The following is a 24,004-nucleotide window of genomic DNA, read 5'->3' as shown; positions in this document are numbered from 1 at the left end:
CCCCAGGTGGGTATTGTAGTTTTAAGAATGCTTGATAAAGATCTTGTAGGTGTTTGTCTCTGTCTGAGGGATTGGAGCAAATTCGGTTGTATCTTAGGGCTTGGCTATAGACAATGGATCATGTGATGTGTCTTAGATGGAAGCTGGAGGCATGTAGGTAGGAATAGCAGTCAGTAGATTTCCGGTATAGGGTGGTGGTTATGTGACCATCACTTATTTGCACTGTAGTGTCCAGGAAGTGGATCTCTTGTGTGGACTGATCCAGGCTGAGGATGATGGTGGGGTGGAAATTGTTGAAATCCAGGTGGAATTCTTCAAGAGCCTCTTTCCTGTGGGTCCATATGTTGAGGATGTCATCAATGTAGTGCAAGTAGAGGAGGGATGCTAGGGGACGAGAGCTGAGGAAGGGTTGTTCTAAGTCAGCCATAAAAATGTTGCCATACTGTGGGGCCATGCAGGTATCCATAGCAGTGCCACTGACTTGAAGGTATAAGTCGTCCCCAAATCTGAAATGGTTGTGGGTGAGGATAAAGTCAAAGCTCAGCCACCAGGTGTGCCGTGGCCTCATTAGGGATACTGTTCTTAACAGCTTGTAGTCAGTCCTCATGTGGAATGTTGGAATATCCCAAAAGTGCATGCAAAAAAACTTGACAAATAACTGCAGATTTGGCAGCCCTGAATGTGATGATTTGGTGCCTAGGACGGACAGCCTTGTTGCCTGTCCCGAAGGCCAGCCCTGATCAGCTGGAGCCAACTGTTATGCAGGCCAGGGCTCTGTCAGATCACCGTCCCCTTCTGCCTACCTCCTTCCTTCTCTTCTCTTACATGGGTTGGAAGGGACAGGTGACGTGAAGCCAGCTGCACTGGCCTTGTACCAGCTGAGGATTCCCCTGTGTTGAGAGGAAGGTTGTATCCCCCTTCAGCACAGCTTTCCAGCTGGTGTGTGCTGCTTCAGGGCAATGGGAGTGGAGGGTCTGGCCCCCGTGGTTTATGCTTTTTGTGGCTATTTTTTTAAAATCCCTTTCTTCACATTTCTCCTGGGGGAGCTTTCAGTCACTAACGTCAGCTACAATGCTGTCAGCTATTACTCTGTCTTGTGTGCCTAATTATATTAGAGAGAGAGAGAGCTGAAACAGAAACAAACTAAATGATCTGCATTCTTTGTAAAAATCCTCTCCCAGGAGCAATTTCCCTTTGCCCATGTTTTCTTTTGTCTTTTCCTGTTATGTTACCTGTCTGTTTTAGATTAAAAACTCCTTAGGGCATGGTCCATAGGATCAATTTATAGGAGCTTCTTACTCATCTCTGCAAAGTGCCATGCACACCAGTGGAGCTATCTAGATAATAAAAAATACCATAGCTGAGAAAATCTACTTGAGTTACAAAACCAAAGTGCAAATGTATTTCACTTCTGACCTCTTGAAACAAATGTTTCGCAACAACTCTTCCTCCACTGTTTGAAAATGAAAAATCCACTAACCGATAAAAGCATTTCAGTGTGTACTACCAGACTGGTGTAAAAATCAGCCACTAGCCCAACACTAGGGGAGTCAATAGAAGGACTCTCGTTAACATCATTGGATGCTGTAATAAGTCTCAGCTGAGAAGATATTACTTAAATACAGGTGACTTAATGGGCCTAATTCTTTATCGTCCTGCATCCTGTGTGATCATTTTGGCCTGGGCAAAGTAAATGCAAAGCAGTGCTATATCAAAATGGTAGTGCGTTATGTTCACTTTCCACTGGTGTAAATGACTGCGCAAGGTGCAGGGCAATAGAGAATCAATCCCTTTCATCACTCGCCCTGTAGCCTTCACCATTTCTCCAGTGTCACACCACCATCCTTCAACTTGTAACAGTACATTGCTAGCTGGGTTTAAATTGATAATCTGTATTTGTCAAACTATTGAGATACGATTTTCTAGAGATGTGGGGAGCTTGATGGTAGATGGCACTAGAAGTATCATGGGATAATCTGTTCATTTGTGGCATCTTTGCCTTATTTCATTTATGCCTGTCTTCCAGGAAGTCTTCTTCCCTTCATCCCACAGATATTGGTACCCATGACCCATCTTCCTTCTCTCTACCATCCTTCTCTCTTGATTCCAGTGCTATTCTGTCTGGCACAGAAACCCCTATAAATTGATCCCATTGGACTATTTTCTCTCTCTCAGTTTGTAGCTTTAAGGTTTCAGGGTGAAATTCAGCCTTGTGCAGAGGTCTCACACAAGGCTTCGATGGTACATAGCCCTCATGAGAATCATCAGCACAGATAAATGTCCCCCTTGGTGAATTCAGAGATCTTGAATGACGTGAGACTGACCAGCCTAAAGCCCTCTATTTATCCACAGGACAGGTGTAATATGAGCAGCAGCAGGCCAGGCTTCCCTGCCAACTTGTTTCAGCTCTGGCCTAGGGAACCACCTTTAGGAGTGAGAGTGTCACCAGGGGTTAAATTCACATTTAGGCACTGGAATAAAGGTGCCCAAGAAATGCAGTGGAAATTGGCCACTTTTATCTAAGTACTTAAATAGGGATTTAGGTGATTACATTCACATGCACACACAGGTTTGAAATGTTTGCCCTACGAATGTGTATGGCTGCTGCTCTTCTGACTAAGGCACAAGCAACAGGGCTTCTGTAATTAGTCTGCTTAGAAATAGGACCTGCAAAATGTGCCTCAACAAGTTGAAAGCACTTTTCACAAGAGGTGTTCAACTCCCATTTTTAAATCAGATGGATTTCTGATATGCTGCTATTTTCAGATTTCTTCTGTGAGAATTCATAGCTGTCTATCCAAACAGATATTCATGGTACAGTCACATATCAGATGCTGGGGGAGCAATTCTGTGGAGTCCTGCGGCCGGGAGTTATAATCCAAATGTTCTCTCTTCCTCTGATTATACTACTTGTTCTAGGCTGAAGATAGGTGATTTATTCTGGTGCTCCCAGCCCTGTCTGTTCTTTGCCGTTTCCACTGTCTTTTTAAATTGCATGAAAGATGTGGAAGGGGATTATATCTGTCCCTAGCAGCTAAACACTTTTTTTTTGCTCTGGAGTTTATTACAAATCCACAGGATGGTCAAAATTCATCCCTCTTGCATTTCCACAGAAGTCAGTGGAGCTTTTCAAATATGAGCTCTTTGGTTTTTACTTTTGTGCCTTGTACAGCACTGAGCATGAAGTCAGTGCTAAACAAATTGATGATGGAAGCTGTAGTAATTCCAAGAAGAAATCTCAAATTCACTGAAATTCTTATGCCAGGGAAAAAAAGCAACATACATCAGCCAGTGGCAGGTTAAGGTTTTGTAGAAGCCCTCAAGCAATGAACATCAACGCAGGTGAACAGCTCCCTGTAATTAATGGCACTGTGTAGAAAGTGCAATGTGGATAAGACTAAAACAGGAGTTCAGGTATATACTGAAGAGTTGAATCACAAAAGCTACTGCACAGGACTAGGACATGCCTCTTTAATTTCTCCATACGGCTGGCATTGAATTAGTTCAGCACTAGTACGTGTCCCAGCTAGCTGGGTTTTTCAGTGGCACAATGCTGGTTAAGTGATGGCACCTGGAACTAAACTGGACTGACTCCTCTAATTAGCTTCTGTCCGCTTGCCTGAATTCATGCCTGTCCATCTGGCTTAGTTCCAGGCGGAAGTGCCGAGCAGATATCAAGTGAGGGAGACCTCTTTCACAGGAGTAAGTGATAGTCTCTTGTTGCTTCTAATCCAACAGGGCCTCAGATCTGCAGTGAGAATATAAATCCTGTAGGTATGTTTGTTTCCAGCATTATATCATTAATTTTTCATGCTGCTGTTCTCTATTTTCCATTGTGATGACATCTGAATCAATACTGAGCTGCAGTCTACTATATGTAATTAGTCTGGTTTGGTTTGCTTGTTAGGGACAAGGAGAAAAAGGTAGCCTTTCCGTAATGGCTATATCTGTCCTGTTTGAATGAAACATTATGGGGCAAATCTGAAGCATAGCAGCCAGCTGATATAGACAGACAGGGACCTAGGGCAAATGAGCAGGGGTGGAGGAAAAGATTCTCTGCATGGGGTTCTGTAGCCAAGTGATTGGAGCAGTGTACACAGTTCCTCACCCAGTTCTTCTGTCATGTGGAAGACAGGCGGATAGGTGCAACCATGGATCATCCAATCTGTCTCTTCCCCTGCCATGCCCTGAACACATGGTACTTCCTGATCCCCAAGTCCAAGGAAGGTATGAGACCTGTCCTTGATCTCTGCAGTCTCAACAAGTACATCAAATACCTGAGGTTCCACAAGATTACCCTAGCAGCTATTCTCCCTGCACTGAATGACAATGACTGGTTTGCAGCCCTCAATCTTGGGACACTTACTTCCCTGTGGCACTTTTCCCAAGACACAGGAGGTTTCCGACATTTGTAGTGGCAAGTCAGCATTATCGGTACAACATGCTTCCTTTTGGTCTGTCCTGTACTCCATGGGTATTTACCAAATGTGTGTCTGTGTAGCAGCATATCTCAGAAAAAGAGGAATTTATGTCTTCCCATACCTGAACGATTGGTTAGTGAGAGGCAAATCCAGAGAACAAGTCCTTGGCCATGTCCGATTCACACTATGTCTCTTCGATCATCTGGGCCTGATTTTGAACAAAGGAAAGTCTATATTAATACCACCTCAAAAAATCAAGTTCATTGGGGCCCTACTAGGCCGTAGGAGTTCAAGAGCATTTCTGCTGAATGAATGATTTCAAGTAGGTCGTCACCTGTGTCTGGCACTCCAATCTCAACCTTCAACTCTGGTCTGCATATACCTGAAGTTACTAGGTCATATGGCTGCCTGCACTTACCTAGTCCAGCATGTGAGATTGCACCTTCTTCCTCTTCAAGTGTGATTGAAGCTGGTCTGTCACGTGAGTAGTCAATTGTTGAACAGGCTTGTCTGAATGTCTTCAGCAATCCTGGACTCTCTGGAATAATGGACAGTTCTAAGCAATGTGTGTCAGCGTGTTCTCTTTGCTTATCCTCCACCAACCAAGACTGTAGTCACTGCGCTTACATAATAGGTTGGGAAGCACATCTAGTGACACTGAAAATTCATGTTTTGTGTTTGTAATAGGAGACTTCCTTTCATATCAACATCCTGGAGCTCTGAGCTTGCCGAGTGTTTCAGGATCACATCAGTGTCACAGCGGCTCATATACTTACTGACAGCACCACTGTAATGTATTATGTGAACAAGCAGGGAGGCACTCACTTCAACCAGGTCTGTCAGGAGCCAATAAATTTTGACAGTTCTGCATCAAGGACAGCATCATTCCCGCAACCCCCCACTTACTTACCAGGGGTCCAGAATTACTTTGCTGATCACCTCACTGGAAATGTTTCAGAGTAACATTTGTCCCAGAATCAGGAGTGGTCTCTGAAGACCAGTGCGTTCAGGTCCATCATCAACAAGAGGCAGTGGGTCTCAGTCCAGGCTCCTTAACCGATACTTTCCATCTGAATAGGGGATCAGCTCTGATGTATGACTTTCACGCATACCACTCATTCCTCATCTTATTCTCAAACCAAAGTTGGATTATGCCAAACACAATCTCATTGCACCAGCTTGGCAGAGACAATGTAGGTTCTATGACCTATTCAGTCCGATCTCCCATATCTCTTTCTCCTGATCTACTGACTCAGCACCATGGTCGAGTTTTGCATCCAGTGCTGAGCAGAGTACACCTCACAGCGCGGATGCTGCATGGCTAGATGAGTAGGAGGCATATTGTTTGGAAGCTGTTAGACAAATGCTAACCAATAGTAGAAAATCCTCCACTAGAGCTACCTATTCTGCCAGGTGGAATCAGTTGTTGATTTGGTTACTAGCCCAGGGTATTCAACCAAGGCTAGCCCTCATTCAGGAAATTTTGGAGTATCTACTACACCTTCAATCCTCTGGTCTGTCTCTCAGCTCCTTGAGGGTCCACTTAGTGGTGATTTCAGAGTTCCGTCTTCTGATCCAAGGGAAGTTAATTTTTTTTTTAACTCCATGGGAGCAAGATTTCTAAGAGGAAATTACTCATCTCCACCCGCTGGTGAAAGAGCTAGTTCCCTTGTGTGGCCATAATACTGTGTTAGCTTCCGCTTGAGCCCTTGGTGACTTGTTCTCCATCAGCTCCTGTGCTAGAAGACAGTCTTCCTTGTTGCTTTAACATCTTCAAGGAATGTAAGTGAGCTACAGGCCTCAATGGCAAAGCCCCATATATGCAGACCCTATAGTCACATCCAAAATTTTTGTTGAAAGTGGTTTCCCAATTTCACCTTAACCAAGTAACAAACTTACCAGTAGTCATTCCTAAACCATGCTCAAAGGCAGATGAACAGCAACTTCATACATTGGATGTGAGACAATGCTTGGCATTTTACCTAGAGAAGACTGTGCCTGTGTTATCTCCTATATGGATCAAATGAAGGGCAGGCAGTCTCTATGCAGTTGATTTCCGGGTAGATAACTTCCTGCATTACAACATATGAAGTCGTTCAGACCACACCTTCGCAGAGATTATGAACTTATTTGACAAGAGCCCCAGTGGTATCAATAACATTCCTCAGTGATGTTTCAGTATTGGACATTTTTAGGGCTGCTATCTGTCTTCCATACATATTGTTAACAAGCACTATGCTATTACCACTGTGTCTAGGTCAGATGCAAACTTTCATTGTTTAAGTAGACTCCGAGCCCCACCTTCTCTGCGTACTGCTTATGAGTCACTTGAGTGGAATACACATCTGCAACCACTGGAAGAAGAAAAAATGGATACTACCTGTTCTTTGAGATGGTGGTGCAGATGTATATTCCATGACCCACCCTCCATCCCCTCTGCATCAGAATCTCTACTTTCAAACTTCAGTGTGAAGGAATTGAGCCGGGGGTGGGTGGGAGGGAGGCATCAGGGTAACACTATCTTAAATATCCAGGAGAGGAGCTAAGGGTCAGATGGCCCAAACACAGCCCCTGTTGGAACTGCTAGTCAAAGTTCTCCAGCTTCGGTGTGCTGGGCATGCGCACACCTAAGTGGAATACATGTCTGCACTCACATCGCAAAGAACAGCAGTTACAGTACAGGCGAGTAACGGTTTTGTCCAACAGGCCTGAAATATAATGCCAATTCTTTCTTTGGGTCTGTGCAGAAGTATTTCTAGCACTTTATGAAGAAGTAGTTGGTTGATAGCTGCTTTCAACTACCTGAGAGGTGGTTCCAAAGAGGATGGTTCTAGACTATTCTCAGTGGTAGAAGAGGACAGGACAAGGAGTAATGGTCTCAAGTTGCAGTGGGGGAGGTTTAGGTTGGATATTAGGAAAAACTTTTTCACTAGGAGGGTGGTGAAACACTGGAATGCGTTACCTAGGGAGGTGGTAGAATCTCCTTCCTTAGAAGTTTTTAAGGTCAGGCTTGACAAAGCCTTGGCTGGGATGATTTGATTGGGGATTGGTCCTGCTTTGAGCAGGGGGTTGGACTAGATGACCTCCTGAGGTCCCTTCCAACCCGGACATTCTATGATTCTATAAAGCTGGCCTTCAAAGTAAGTGTTTATGAAATTCAGTGTTGCCCCTTGAAAGTTACTATTTTGCACTATTAAAATTGTCCCCTTTAACAAGAGGGGTAAAATACAATCTTCTCTGTAACCAAAAGAGCATTGACTTAGTATATTATCATAACAGCTGTTGTAGACGGGATAGCCCAAGCGGAACGAAAGAGTGAAATCGAATGGATTGTTGAATAGTCTTTCAAGAGCAGTAGTGGAGGCATCACCTTCATTAGGTGCAATCAGAACCAAACTGGACAAAGCCACACAAAATATATACCGTAGGGAACAAGCTAGTACTAACAACTGAATGAAATAAGCAAGTTGACCTAACAGACGTAGGTGATTTCCATTTCTAATTACTTTGTGTGCAAGGGATGTCATGTGAACTGTCCAAGATCATTTAGCATGTTGGTGAAGAAGCCCAGAATCTCAACTCTCCGTTCTGTATGCTAACCACTAGAAAATGCTTTCTTCTTAGTCAGACATTATAATGTAATAAAATATTTTCAACGAAACAGTGTATCATCCCAGATGACAAAATCTAATTTACAATGGTGCCCTACATAGCCATCACTGGTATTAGGTTACAGAACAACAAGGTAATCCATCATGCAAAACTTAAAAGCACAATCAGAGTTCCATACTAAAGGGCACACTTACATATATACACTTCAAATAATGTAACAAGGCAGTTATAAATTAAAATAACCATATTAGAAACCGTGACAGGGAATTTTCAGTCAGCCGTGGTTCTATGATAAGATATAGCATAAAACCCTCTTTTCAGTTCTGCAAGAAAGAAAACCGCATATTTTTTAGAAATTTCCAAAAGTACTATATCTGTTTGTTTGGCTGGACACCGAAAACTATAGGCCTGATTAGGATTCATACAGCTTATGGAACAGCTTGCTCACAAAATATAAATGTGAAATCCACTGCAGTCTATAATGATGAAATATCTAAAATTAAAAGAAACTTGCAGAGGCATGTGGAGAACATTAAAATAGTATACACAGACTAGCCTGGGAGTGCCAAGATAAAAATGCAGTCCCTTCAGGCATGATCTGAGAGGGAGAATTTTGGAAGATAATGCCAGGTCATAGAGTTCCATGAAATTGCTCTTGCTGGATCTGACATAGGACTATGTATCATGCATATCAGTTTTGATAGTTATGGATTCTCACAGAAGAACTTTGAAAAGTGCAGCATGTCACAAATCCTTCTGATTTCAAAAATTTAACTGAAAGTAGGTGGCTCAATTGCTCCTTAAAAATGGATTTCCAGGATCTGTGTCTTAATAAGAATAAAAGCAGATGTACATCTCTTCTTGCTAAGGAGCAACTGAGCCACCTACTCTCAGTTAACATAAATGGGGCTTTCAGAGCTAAATCTCAGGATGAAGAGTTGTGACTTTGATCTCAGTGAAATTATCAATATGTGATTGATCACATGGAAGATTTGCATGGGACCACCCGTGAAAATGCTAGTGGAAGGCTGGACTGTGTAGTTTACAAAGAAACATAAATACCATTGAAAATGCCCTCCATCCTACACCTCCATCTTAATCTGGTATATTTCTCTTTCCTACCATGCAAAAAATTGACCATTTTGGTATTAAAAAAAAAAAAAAATTTCTGGAGCTCTGATGTCTTACCTCCATTTTCAAAACTTATTCCCCCCCCAACCCCCCCCCCCAGCTGTCAAATTTAAACAGAAATCTTGAAAAGCTCATTGGAAATGCTAGGTGTCAGCAAAAGTCATGCTCATTAGTATTGAATTTTGTCAGTGAAAACCAATGTTACAATTTTCTTGTAATCTATCTGAAGAAATTATAAGATCTGGCATAATTGTGTCAAATGCATAAAGAACAACACCAGCAACAGAATGTATTAATAGAAGCCAGCTGAACATCAAAGGTTGGATTGTTTTGTAGATCCAGAAGAAAAGATACATCAGTGAAGTGCTCATTAAATAATGCATACTCAATCAGCAACAGGCTTTACAACTGATTGCTAGTTGATCATATAGGTTTATAATGCTGTCTTTGATGGGAGACTAGTAAAGGCAAAGTGACAAGACATTTTCAGTACAATATTTGTAAGATTTCTTTTGTACCCCAAAGTAAAAGCACTCATGATTCTCTGATTTGCCTTAAGGTGCGTTATGGGCAATGATGGGCAAACTCTAAATCTGTCACCAAAACAAAATAGCAAGGACCTTTTTCTCTTTGTTTTTCATTTTCATGGGCCTCTGTAGGTACATCTACACTGCAATTGGATACCCGGGGCTGGCCCGTGCAAACTGATTCAGGCATGTGGGGCTTGGGCTAAGGGATTGTTTAATCGCAATGTAGCTGTTTGGGCTCGAGTTGTAGCCCGAGCCCTGGGACCCTCTCACATCACAGCATCCTAGAGCCTGGGCTCCAGCTCAAGCCTGAACATCTATACCACACTTAAACAGCCCATTAGCCAGAGCTCCGTGCGTCCAAGTCAGCCATGGGTTTTCAACTGCAGTGTCGATGTATCCTGTGCTTCCAGGTTTCATGCAGGAGTGGAAAAGCCAAAATACCCGAGACAGGCTATCGTCAGAGTATTTGACTGGAAGTGGGAAGTACTAGAAATCTCGAGACCACCTGTTCTTCATATGCAGCCATGGGACCCAATCTTGCTCCAGCTGAACTCAGTGGCAAAACATCCATGGAGTTCAGTGCAAGCAGGTTCAGGCCCCAGCTTTGCAGAAATAAGAGAGTCAGATAGTTAGGTTAAGTGTCTATGAGGATAAGGACCTGGCCCAAGACGTGGCTCTGCCATGGATTTCCTGGATGACTTAAGGCAAGTCACTTAGCGTGCGTAAAGGGGATAATATTTCCCTGCCTTCCAGGAGAGGGGTATGTGAGGATATATCTGTTAATGTTTGAATGGCTTTCAGATGCTGCAGTGAGGGAGACCATATATAAATAAGTACATAACAGTTACACAGTTGAACTCAATGGCCATACTGGATCAGACCAAAGGTTCCTCTAGCCCAGTATCCTGTCTTACAACAGTGGCCAGTGCCAGAATTGCTCCCTATAAGTACATTGGAGGAGGGGGTAAACACAAGGGAAGGAGACGAGCTGTGTCAGCTAAAGGACAATGCTGGCACCAACATAGATGGGCCATGAATAAATTTTAGGCTGGTCATTATAAGAAGACTTCTAACTATTAGAGGAGCAAGGCTCTTGAATAGCCTCCCAACAGTAGTGGGGGTAAACAACCTAACTAGTTTTTATGTGACAGAGTTGCCTGCGATAGCTGGAACTGGACTCGATGATCCTGTGTTCCTATGGGTTTTGATGAAGACCTTGTTCAATATCCAATTGTGGGATTGCTCACATGTGTAACTGACAGAACAGTAAAAACAGACTGCCACCAAATGTGTGGAACAAAGAAACTTTAAAAATTATTTTAGTTACAATGATTTTATTGAAGGTGTTCTTTGTGACAGTAGTAGGTAAAATATTTTCAGGCAGAAGTGTAATTTTGAAGTTGATTTGGCCTTTTAAGTTATTTGCCCAAGGTCAAACTGGTATTTCAGGGGAGAGCAGCATTTAAAATTTGAATCTCCTGACTTCCAATCTTAATTGTTTAATCATTGTGACATCATAACTATAGGAAGGCTGATTTTGTGATTAAGGCATTGGATTGGAATCAGGAGATGCAGGTGTAATTCTTGGCTCTTCACAGAATTCCTGGGTGACCTTGGGCAAGTCTATTAAACTCTCTGTGCCTCAGTTCCCCCATCGATAAAATGGGACTAATAGTACTTCCTTCCTTATATCTTTTGTCTGTCTATTTAGAGTGTAAACTTTTTGGGGTGGGGGGCTGTGTCTTTCTCTGTGTTTGCACAACAATTAGCACTGTGGGGCCCTGATCTTGGCTCTGGCCTCTAGTGCTACCACAATGCAAATAATAAATGATCATGACAACGCAGCCTATATGTGCTGAAACTTTCACCGCCTCTATGGAATTTGTGTGAGCATTCCATATATAGAGCATAGAGTCCACAAAGCGATCTGTTGTTTATTCTGCTAGAACAGTGCTCCTCAAAGTGGTGGTCCGTGGACCAGTGCCGGTCCACGAGCCATCGGCTGCTGGTCTGCATGCACATTGGAAAAAAAAAATTGCTGGTCCCCCACATCAGATAGCTTGAGAAGTACTGTGCTAGAAGACTCCCTCATGCAAACTAGTTTGCCAGTTTTAAAAAAGAGTTCTTTAGGGGGAAAAATGAGTCATTAATGCTAAAAACAAGAGAGAGAGTGCAATGGAACTAGCGAAGTCTAGATGTAGGGCAGAATGCTGACTTGCTTATACATTTCCCTTGACTATCCATGGGACCTGTTAGTTCAAAGTCTTTTCAATGTATTGGCATTTGGGGGCTGATTTGAGATGGTATTCAATTTTAAAATATCAGAAATACCAAGAAGTTAGGTCTGTTTGGTACTCTCAATGTCAAAGCCCAAGCATGTGATCAGGACTAAAACCCTGATCCTTCAGTTGGATCTGAGTGGGCAGATGCTTAAACTGGACAGAGACCTGTTAAAGTCAGTGGGCTCCTGTGTGGGGATGGTTCTCGTCCAAACGCAGGATTAGAGCACAGATATGAGGCACACGGAGAGAAATAAAAAAGGAGAACAAGAAGGTTAAAATGCCACAGGAGGTACCCTCTAACTTGTATGAAAAGTCCCCTGTAACAATGTCAATAATATAATGCTATAAAGAGCCAGAACACCAGGCTTGTGCTTGGTGGCGATAAATTTGGGTAATGTTGCTCATTCAGTTGACAGGCTATAAATGTGGGAAATTATAGGGGAAACAGAACATCAACTTAGAATCCTGCCCTCAAATTGGAAAATAAATAGAAGCAGTAAAAAATACATAGGAGTAAATACATTTTTCTGTCGTCTTGTGAGGAAATTGGAAATACACTCACCTGTGTTGGGTTTTTTTTGACAAGGAGCAGGGATTGTAGTGCTATAAAAAGAGACAGGTTATGAAACAGCACTGCTCAGCACTGGCTGTTATGTTACATTAAAGAGATTCTTATCAGTAGGTTCATAGAATGTCACATATTCAAAAAGTTCTAATTATTCCACTGTTTTCATTACTAAAGCTTAATATTGTTAATACCATGGTAGGTCCAGTTCAGCCAGAGAAAGTGCACTTAGAAGCCTGAGAATGACTGCAGAAATATTAAAAAACAGAGTTTTCCATAGCCATGTTCATGAAGAAGCCCTGATGTATTTTAAATGAATCAGGCAATTTTGTTGCAGTTAGTTTAAACAGTAATACTTTTTAAAGGGCTTAGATCTGAGAGTGTATGCTTCTTATAGATCTTCCTGTGCTATAGACTTTTGCTACTTTTTGGCACCCTTTTTCCTGAGGCAGGAAGGACGAGATGGCCTGATCTTATCTCATTGGAAAACTACCAGAGTTTTCATACTGGATCAGACTGGTCATCTATTCTAGCCCAATGGTTTTCGACCTTTTTTCATTTGCGGACCCCTAAAAAATTTTGAATGGAGGTACAGACTCTTTTGGAAATCTTAGGCAGAGTCTGCAGACCTCCAGGGGTTGAAAACCACTGATCTAGCCCAATATTTTGTCTGCAACTGTGCCCAGCATCAGATGCCTCAGAGGAAAGTGCAAGAAATCCTGCAATAGGCAGTTCTGGAATAAACTGCCCATAGCAATAGTTTCTCCCAGTTTATATAAGGTAGTGGTTTACTGGTATACTGATGCCTAGATGAGGGAAGGATTTTATCCCTTCCAGAACTTTTGGGGTAAATCCTGTTCCCACTGAAGTCAGTGGCAAAAATCCCATTGACTACAGCGGAGCCAGGATTCCACCCTTGGCATTTTTTTTTAAAAAATCCTTATTATAGTATCTGTGAATGTTTTTGTTATCTGTATAAATAGAGGCCCAATTCTTTGAACCCTGCTCTAAGAGAGGGTTTTCATGTCTTTCATATCTGTGCCAGTGAGTTCCATAGGTTAATTATACATGGGGAGGGGAATCATTTTATCCATTTTAAATTTTTTTTCCTCTCAGTTTCATTTAATGTCCTCTTGTTCCTGAAAAGGGGTGAATAGCAGTGCTCTGTCTACCACCTCTGCACCATTTGTTCACCTGTCTACCCTGTTTACCACTCTCCCATCTTTTCATGTATTTATACCTGCTCCTGTATTTTCCACTCCATACATCTGATAAAGTGGGTTCTAGCCCACAAAAGCATATGCCCAAATAAATTTATTAGTCTCTAGGTGCCACAAAGACGCCTCATTATTTGTTAGTTTGTGGATCTTTATTATGTCCCACCCCATTGTTCTTCTCCGTTCTAGAGCAAACTGCCCCAGTCTTTTCAGTCTGTCCATGTATGGAAGTTTTTAATTGCCTCTATTCATGCTGCATGTCTATGAACCCCCTCTGTTTCTGCTATTTTCTTTTGGGGAATAAGTTGACCAGAATGGATTGCAGTATTCCAAATGGAAGCATGTTAATAATATAATATGTTCTGCTTTATTTTCCATGCTATTAATTATGCATCTTAACATTTTGCCTGCTTTTTTTACCATTGTGACAGTTTCCATAGACTATCCACAGTAAAAAGATGGATAATAATGGATTTAATGCATACACGTAAATCCCACTGCAGTTGAGTTTACACAGAAAAAGGAAAGGGCACCAGTAAATTTAGTGCTTGAGTCTACTCCCATTGAACTCAGTGGGAGTCAAATCAAACCATCTAATTTCCATGCATTATGTTAGAGTTGAAATATACTACTGTCATAAATATAAAGGGAAGGGTAAACCCCTTTAAAATCCCTCCTGGCCAGAGGAAATCTCCTCTCACCTGTAAAGGGTTAAGAAGCTAAAGGTAACCTCACTGGCACCTGACCAAAATGACCAATGAGGAGACAAGATACTTTCAAAAGCTGGGAGGAGGGAGAGAAACAAAGGGGTATGTGTGTCTGTCTATATTCTGTCTTTGCCGGGGATAGACCAGGAATGAAGCCTTAGAACTTTTAGTAAGTAATCTAGCTAGGTACGTGTTAGATTATGATTTCTTTAAATGGCTGAGAAAAGAATTGTGCTGAATAGAATAACTATTTCTGTCTGTGTATCTTTTTTGTAACTTAAGGTTTTTGCCTAGAGGGGTTCTCTATGTTTTGAATCTAATTACCCTGTAAGGTATCTACCATCCTGACTTTACAGGGGGGATTTTTTTTATTTGTATTTACTTCTATTTCTATTAAAAGTCTTTTTGTAAGAAAACTGAATGCTTTTTCATTGTTCTCAGATCCAAGGGTTTGGGTCTGTGGTCACCTATGCAAATTGGTGAGGCTTTTTATCCAACATTTCCCAGGAAAGGGGGGGTGCAAGTGTTGGGAGGATTGTTCATTGTTCTTAAGATCCAAGGGTCTGGGTCTGTAGTCACCTAGGCAAATTGGTGAGGCTCTTTTACCAAACCTTGTCCAGGAAGTGGGGTGCAAGGTTTTGGGAAGTATTTTGGGGGGAAAGACGTGTCCAAACAGCTCTTCCGCAGTAACCAGTATTTGTTTGGTGGTGGTAGCGGCCAATCCAAGGACAAAAGGGTGGAATATTTTGTACCTTGGGGAAGTTTTGACCTTAGCTGGTAAAGATAAGCTTAGGAGGTTTTTCATGCAGGTCCCCACATCTGTACCCTAGAGTTCAGAGTGGGGGAGGAACCTTGACAACTACTTTATAAAGTAAGCATAAAATAGTGTGGAATTAATGTCCATAAAATGTTTTACAAATAATTCTCATCATGTACTGACTAATTCAAAAGAATCTGGTTATTTTCGATATATTTCTCTTCTAATGTAAAAAAATTGAAAATATTATAATGGTCTTTCATAAAATCATCTAATATCTCTGTAACCTGGGATATGGAGTAACGTAAAGACATTTCTTTTTGATGGATAGTGAAAGTTCAAAAGCTTTTTCTTAATTTATAAACTACATTACACAGAAGTCTTCTATGTGCTGCTTCAGTTATGTTTTATCTTGATTATGGTTGACATTTTCAGGGTACAAGGCACTGTAGTTAAGAGGATAATTTTAAATTCTCTATGAGGTGCTGCAGTTTGGCTCTGAATTATATGGAAGTTACTTTAAAGTAAAAATACCGTATTCGTTTTCCATTGCAGCTCTCTGGTGCAGTGTGCACACTGATTAGTGTAGCAAAGCTCTGAAAGATGCAAGAAGTGAAGAAATATAAGCATATTGCTACTCGGCTTTGTTTACTTTTCCTGTAGATTTGTTTAAAGGTAAATAACATACAAAGTATGGCAAGCCCTTCTGTTTCAATTGCTGTGAAACTCCGAGCAAGGAACATGTTATGTTGCATCACTTGAATAATTTCTTCTAATCTGAATGCTTGATTGGATGATCTTTGCAGAAAAGAATAATAAATCTCATCTAGAGGGGACTAAATGGAATCTTTCTATACAGTGACGAGGCCCCCAGAATATACTGTGTTCATTACTATTCATCATACCATAGAAAGGAGGATGTTGTCTGGGAATGTAGCATTGTAAGTCTGCAAGTACCTGATCCATCTCCCTTTGATGTGACTGGAAAAACTCCTATTAACTTCTGTAAGAGTTGGGGTGGGCCTAACAGTCAAAATCTAAGGCCAAAATTTTCAAACATGGGTGTCTAAACATGGGTGTGTAAACCAATAACTTCACCTGAATGCATAAGAGCTGGGAGTCTGGGGGAACCCCCATCCTCTCCTGTCACTGGGAAGAGAAGGTGTTGACAAAGTGCCCAGAGGCCAGTTGTAATCTGTCCCTTTCCCTTTTGGGAGGCTCTTCTGTTCAGAAGTGTTTTCATCTAGGTTTGGATATAACCTAGTGCAATGTTTATGCCACCACAATCTAAATAAATAGCCATAATACTAACCATTAATGGTGCACTGCCCTGTGTCTTTGGTACTTACAACATCGCCGAAACCCTAGACAACTATGAATGCGGTTATCTATCTTAAGTACTTATGTGGCCCCTATTACCTTAGTATCTGAGCACCTCACAGTCTTTAATGCATTTATCCTCACAACACTCCTGTGAGGTAGGGAGTGTTGTGAGGATTTGCATTTTACAGATGGGGAACTGAGGCACAAAGAGAGTGACTTCCCCGAGGTCGCACTAGAAGTCTGTGGTGGAGCAGGGAATTGACTCCATGTGTCTCAAATCCTAGGCTAGTAGCATAATTACCGGACTGTCCTGCCTCTCTCACAGCAGAGATTGGGAGTTGCTAGAAGCTGACCTATCCTGGAGAGAGCTAGGCCTATTGTGGAGAGCAATATAATTTTTTAAAGAACCACTCCTACACACAAGGGAATTGTGGAGCAGGTTGAGTGAAGGAAGGGAATTTGTACAACACCCACAACGTACCCTGCCCTGAACCCACTACCTCTGCCACTGGGACTGCAGAACCTACAGGAGTTGCCACACCCCTAAGGCCGATATAAATTCTGTGCAACAACATTTTTCATTATTAATATTCCTTAGGTTGCAGTAGCACCCATGATGTGCTAGTTATTTGACAGATGAAGACACAGACCTCCTGCCCACACACACGCACAGTGGCCACAATTTGCTCTCTTTAATGCAAATTAGCTGTAGTCGTTTGGGCTCCTTGCTAGTTTACAGTGTGTCTGAGCAAAGTTTGGGCACCTCTGGGCTTGACTCTGTAAGTCAAGAGTAGCTTCACTGAAGTCAGTGAATGGATTTATACCGATGGCGATATGATCATAATCAGGTACCCTGGTTCTATGTGGCTTAGAGTTTGATTTGTGTTCAGTTTTCGTGACCACAGCATCACTTTGATTTTTTTTTAATTTCATCCACGAGGGAGAGTGCTGGTTTTAGAAGTGTAAAAGAAAAATCCAGTATTCTTCTTACAGTATGTTATTCTGCTTAGTTCTGACTTTGTGTGCATCTAAACTTCAGCATATGCAAAATTGTTAGTTAATATAACAGTCTATGCACAGTACCTCTCATTTGTTTTATCTGCCTACTAAAAATAAAAATAAAGGCAGGAGAGAGAGAGGAGAACTTAATATCTGTCACAGCATATTTTTACTTTCAGAATACATTAATTGGATGCAGCTCTTTTTAGCTCAAAAACTCAAGTAGGCTGAAAAAGAATAAAACAAGTTACAGTTTTAGTTCTACTTTTTACCCCAGGCAAATTCACCATAACAGCTGCTGAAATTAAATTTGGATCTATACTTGCTTTTGGCAGCTTTGTAACTCATCTCTGGTTGAAACACTACTGTAATAGGATGTGAAACATGAATTGAAAGCAAATATTTTTTCCAGTTCTACCTTTTCATAAGTACAGTGTAAGAAATTACATTCTTGTATCGTGAAAAAGATACTTAACATTTGTTCCAATAGCATTAAATGTATAAAAATCCCACCCTTAAACATCCATTAAATGTCATTAACAATTTGTCTTTCCAACTGAATTGCTTTGCTGATACTTCTGTGCCTTGCATCTCTGCAGCCTGGTAGAATGAAGTTTAATAGTATTTTTCAAAGCAAGATGTTATTTTTAAAAGGATGAAACTTGCTACACAGAAAACAACCCCCCCCCCAAAAAAAAAACAAAACAAAACATCCCTTTATTGCATGTGACAGTGATACAGGAAACAGTGTTTAGCCAGAGATAAGGACAAAGATTGAGGCCAAGGACCAAGATTTTCAAGAATATGTGCTTACGGTTTTGCTCTTACGTCCATATTTAAACACCTAAATAAGAGGCCTAATTTTCAGAAGAGCCCAGCATCCACCAGGTTCTGTTGACTTAAGTAGGATCTGTGGATGCTTGGTACTTTGCAAACCAGATACTTAGTTAGGAGCCTAGCTGTAGGCTTGAATTCTTGACTGTTCATAAACCCTTGAGGTGTGATGCTGCAAACCTTTACTCATGCCAGTAGTCTTTACTCATGCAGATAGTCCCACTGACTGAGTAGAGCTACCTGTGTGAGTAAAGGTTTCCAAGGTGAGGCCCTTTGGTCCTGACCAGTCATTGTCATTATAGGAGGACAGAGTAGATGATCACAGTGGTCCATTCTGGCCTTGGAATCTATGAATTAAGGATCCCCTGTCACCTGTCTCAAGAGTATGCATATTAATGTTCATGTCCTGGCCAAATTTCAGTCTGGGTAATTACCTTCCGACAACCTAAAATTACCCAGTAATTTCAATAGGGTGTGGCAGGAGATTTCGCAGCCCTTTCAATATAGGCCACATGTTAATAGAGAATCTAAATTGTCTTGAGGGCCACCTTCCAAGCCACTAGTAGTCACACAGCCCACTTCCCCTCCTATTCAGAAGGACATGTCATTCTTGTAGCATCTACAGCCAGACCTTGCATTGAAATCACTATTAAAAAAGTATTTAATACACCATCAGCTATCTTTTAAGGAAACACATTCATCTACAGACAAGGAGAACCAGCCTTCTATGACCAGCCAGGTCTCCACACAGCAAACGTTCTTCAGACCACCAGTGGTCTATGCTCCATGTTTCAGAAACTACTAGGAGGATATGGTATTTTTCACTTCTTGCCCTTAAGCTGCAGATCATTGCTGTTTAACTGCCATATTTCATTATCTAAAGTGATGACAATGTTTTAGTAATGAGTGAAGAAATACTTTAACGGGTTCTGTTAAAGTCAATGGAACTATGCCAACTTAAATCAGCTGAGGAGCTAGCAATATACTTGATAAAAGGCTTTGGGATCCTTTTTTGTTAAAAGTTGCTGTAGAAATGTGATCATCACCATGTACTGCTGATTGTTGTGAAAGCAATGCACTGTTTTATAATGGACTCCCTGCTTACCAGTGTTCTCTTTTCCTTTTCCCTTCAAATTAGATATTTATCTTTGAGAATAACATCTATTACTGTGCTCATGTGGGGAAACAAGCCATCCGAGTGGTCTCCACTGGAAAGGAAGGTGTTATTTTCAATGGCCTCAGCGACTGGCTATATGAAGGTAGGACACAATATTGAAGGCTGCAGTTAGTTATGAGTTTAAGCTCTAGATTTGCAGTATGGGGTAAAATTAGAAGTGAAACATTTGACTTCTCAGGACTGTGGCCCATTAGTTGGAAATTCAGCTGTTCCAACAGTTAACTGAAGTGCTGAACTGGGAATAATGTGAGAGGATGTAAGAATTGTATTTTCCAGGGCTTCCCCCCTGTTTCAAGGATGATAAATCACAGGGTGTTAATGAACAGAACAGTTTCATTACGTAATGGCACCTGCAATAACTCAAGGTTTCCATCAGACGTGCTTATTTTCTAATCACAGTAAGTGACAGACGTGTGTGTGGGGAAGGGGATAGGGGGATAAGGGTGAGAAGTTAACAAAAAACCTCTGATTTAGATTTCTAGAACCAGGTGCTCTGGCCCTTTTGTACCAGACCAGGTAGCACAAAGAAGCTGGAAGCTGTGCAGATCTAGGTAGCTGAGAATTTCCTTGGCATGGGGAAGTCCTCAGCTGGCACAGAGCCAGTGCAGTTGACTCCTACTCCACGTAATGGTCCCATAAGGGCAGGAGGGCCATAGCTAATACAATGTTGCACGCCTGCTATTCTCAGTTGGCAGATGTCCCCTTGTGTGCCACTGCTAGCTGGCATAGTGTAGAGCAACCCCTAGGCTATTCTACATTGTGCCAGAGTTAAGGCTGGTAAGGAACTGGCCTCAAGAACCAGAAAACTAAAACCAGCCCTTTTTCAGTCATCACTCCCAAAGACTCAGGGCCCTAAATTGTACGCACACGTCGTGGAAGTGTTTGCTACCTGTTTGTCATTGTTTTTGATGATTAAATGTACGTTGAAGCTGAAATACTTATGCATCACAGAATACTTAACTGTTAACATTTTCCCTGTAATGAGACAAGGTGATCTCTTTTATTCTGTTGGTGAGAGAGACAAGCTTTCGAGCTTACACAGAGCTCTGTGTCTCTCTAATACCTGAAGATAAACATGGCTGCAATGACACTGCATGGAACATTTTCCCTGTAAAGCATTTTGCAGTTAGTCAGAGTGGCTGATGGGTTGTTGCAAAATGCTGATTTAATCTAATTTTTCCAAAAGAGATGAGGTTTCCTTGTTGCGACTCTGAAGGTCAAGTGTACATATCAGTATCTCTGTTTTGCTGATAAACAGCATTTAGTACATAAGGTCTTCTCAAAGTGCGCTGCGTACAGGGCATAATGCTGACAGAAGGAGTTTATCATGTCAGTGAACTCCAAGTGATCAAACTAGCATACAGTGATGCTGATGTTATGCTGACACACGTTTTTATTCAATTAATGGATTGCTCAGGTTACTTCTTACATGACACACTGATTTTCAGTTTTGTCCTTTATAAAAAATTTCTTGTTAAAGCTGTGTTAATTTACTGATAAAATAAGTGATTCTGTGATCAAATACAATGTAAATATACAGGGCCTGATTCTGCTTTCCTTACACTGAATAGCACTTACAAAATAAGTAACCCCACTGAAAGTGCTACTCAGTGGGAGTAAGGGTTGCAGAATCAGGTCCACAGTATCCATTTATTTCTTGGTAATTTCATTGTTATATGATGATCATACTTAAGCCTTTTGTCTGTGATGCTAAGTGTCACAGACTATGTGACTGAAAACAGTTTATATTTGAATAATAGAGTGACCAGTCCCCACGAAAAGGGTAGAGAAGGGTCCAGAGCAAAACCCTAGGTAGAAACACCCACTAAGTTTTGAGGTGGAGTTCAGAATCTGAGTTTTGCAGACCTGTCTCTCTGGTCTAGCCCATAGGCCCCACACTCCTCAGGGAATTGTGAGCAGAAGAACCAGGGAGCAGAGAGCTCTGTGCATCTTAGGAGCTCTGGATGGTCTCTGGTTCCCAGCTGGTCTCCATAAGTGAGCTCCCTTCCACATTGCAGCATCCCCCAGGCTTCCTACCTTGATTCCCCGTCTTCCCATGAGCCTGATGTGATCTCCACTGGGTTCTACAGATTTAAAAAGTCTGTAGGAGGCAATGCTGGGACTGGAAGTAGGAATCAAGATATTGATTGCTGGGGAGCAGAGAATTGATGACTGGGTGAAACCAAATGGACAGTAAGCAAGCAGGAGGGTTAAAGGATCTGGTGTGCCCAGGGCAAGTCTGTGGAGCTCAGGAGCCCTGTAGGCACACTGAATTTGGGAAGTCCAGAGGAAGTTAGGAGCTCAGTAGTACTAAAGGAATCACCAGGACCAGTGGAAGTTGGAGTCCAGGAGTGAAATCCTGGCCCTATTGAAGTCAATGCGAATTTTAACATCAGTTTCAGTGCAGCCAGGGTTTACCCTAGCTGCCTGCATTGTGCTGTGCTGTAATATCCCTGCTGGTGGCGGCCACCTTCCCACTACTAATATGTGCTCTGCAGTACTGCCTTTCTGTAATGAGCCAAACCAAATAATGAGCCAAACCAAAACCATGAATCCAAACATGCCTGAATGTGAAGCTAATTGAAATCTGAGCAAAGAGCTAAATTTTGCATCTCAGGATCATCTCTTAGTGCTCTGCCTTTTTCACAGGTTCCTATAGCAATGTCTCCCCCACCTCTCCTGTGTAGACAGGCCAGATGTTCAGTACCATATTTATAGTTGTTTGTGCTGTTAACATCTCAGCAAGTTCTTGGGGTGGATTCTGAAAAAATGCAAAGATCTCACTCCAACTGTACAAATATATGCACCATATAGTTAGAGAATGAGCTACAGTGAAGGCTGCAGTATTGGCATAAAGAAAGAGAGTGTTCTCCTTTTCTCTTGTGTTCTTGTTGTCACTGATGTTTATGACCTCTGATAATGTTAGCAGCTGAGGCTCTACTGAGTAGTCATTTGGGTGATGGTTACAATTTATGACCTATTTAGTACCTTCTCCAAATGCAGTACAAAAAACTTCCCAAATTTCAAATTTAAAGAGTAGGATTATAAAACCCTTTTGCAGGTAGTCTGCATCTATTGGTGTGCCCCTGCTACTGGTTAATACAGATGACAGCCCCCAGAGGGACCGTTTTTCTTCATAACGTGATTGCTTTTGTCACAATAAAAGAGGTACCATCTAGTATTAATCAGATGGTTTTGGTAAATCCGGAAGCAAAAGCAGCTTTAGAGTGGATTTGAAGGGTTTTTTTCCCTCCCCTATAAAAATGCAGAACTTCATTGTGATTCACTTTAAGCATTTGCTTTTGTAAATCTGCCAAAGGGGAAAAACTTTCTTCAAGGTACTTATGCTGAACTGTTGTATCTTGATAATATAGTGGAAAAACATTTCAAATCAATCAGAGCTGATGTAGCAGCTTAATCTACTTAGTGCATTTAGCTGGAAGGTTGTGGGCTGATACATAGATTACTATAACATGAAAGGCTAGATTAAGCATGGTTTTTATGAAGCTAAAATAAACATTTCTAGTGCTTTGGTATAGTCTGTTATCACTTTTTTCTGCCACGCTGTTTACATGTCTAATGTAAAAATGAAGTTATAGCATAGAAGAAAGAGAACAGATCCACAGAGTCATTCCAGGTATCTATGTTGGATGCCCCTTGAGAGTCCTGGGGCTGTATACAAGCTATGTATATACATGAGTAACCACTATAGAATGGTGTAGTTTGTTATATGTGACCACTGTCAGTTTGTGTGTGTCTGTGTGTTAAAAACAGTGAAATGTAAAGATAATGTTTAAAATAAATAGAGGCATGATTGAAAGTGTTTTCTGTGAAGTGGAGTGCTATTTTGACAAAAGCAGTGTACACGTCCATAAAAAATGTAGTGAATTTTAGAATGCATTGCACTCATGCATTTTGTTATAACACGCTCTGACAGCAAAACCTAATATTCTCACCCCCATTGTTATTAATGTCTCTTCATAACTGTCAAAATTCTGAACACCTGAAGATATTGTCCAGAGGTCTTGATAAGTCAGAGGATGAGGGGTCATGGGACCTAGACTCTGTTCTTAGCTCAGATGAGCTGTGTGACCTTGGAAAAGTCGTAACGTCCTTGAACCTCTGTTTCCCCACTTGAAAACAAAGAGATAAAAATATTTCACAACCTCACATGTTGTGAGGCTAAAAAGGGCTTAATTGTTCTGAAGTGCTGAGAATACTGTGTTGCTAAGTACCGTAGAAAGGCCTATGAATAAATACATGCCGACACACTACTGCAGTACCTGTAATGAACAGTTTGTGGTGTGTAAGTACTGTAGTTCAGGCCCAGTATACAAACCACCAGAGAAGTTACACTGCACAAAAAGGAGTTTATCATAAAATCACTACCTGGCCTTCTTTAGCCAGTCTATAACCACTGTGTTCTCTAGAAGCTGGAGTCACTTTGTG

The 24,004-nt window shown here is 41.5% G+C and overlaps 1 protein-coding gene across 7 annotated transcripts in view; it reads left to right on the top strand.

Annotated features, from left to right (window-relative positions):
• Positions 1-24,004, top strand: part of DPP6 (dipeptidyl peptidase like 6) — a 783,294-nt gene that overhangs the window by 625,156 nt on the left and 134,134 nt on the right. For all 7 annotated transcript variants that reach the window (XM_074946297.1, XM_074946290.1, XM_074946293.1 and 4 more), the window contains one exon: positions 19,517-19,637. In XM_074946297.1, coding sequence (XP_074802398.1) covers positions 19,517-19,637 — 121 coding nt within the window. The remainder of the gene's footprint in view (positions 1-19,516; positions 19,638-24,004) is intronic.

The sequence above is a fragment of the Natator depressus genome, chromosome 2, assembly GCF_965152275.1.
Source record: "Natator depressus isolate rNatDep1 chromosome 2, rNatDep2.hap1, whole genome shotgun sequence".
Taxonomy (NCBI): Eukaryota; Metazoa; Chordata; order Testudines; family Cheloniidae; genus Natator; species Natator depressus.
The sequence above is the reverse complement of the archived record's forward strand: the minus strand, read 5'-3'. Positions and strand labels throughout refer to the sequence as shown.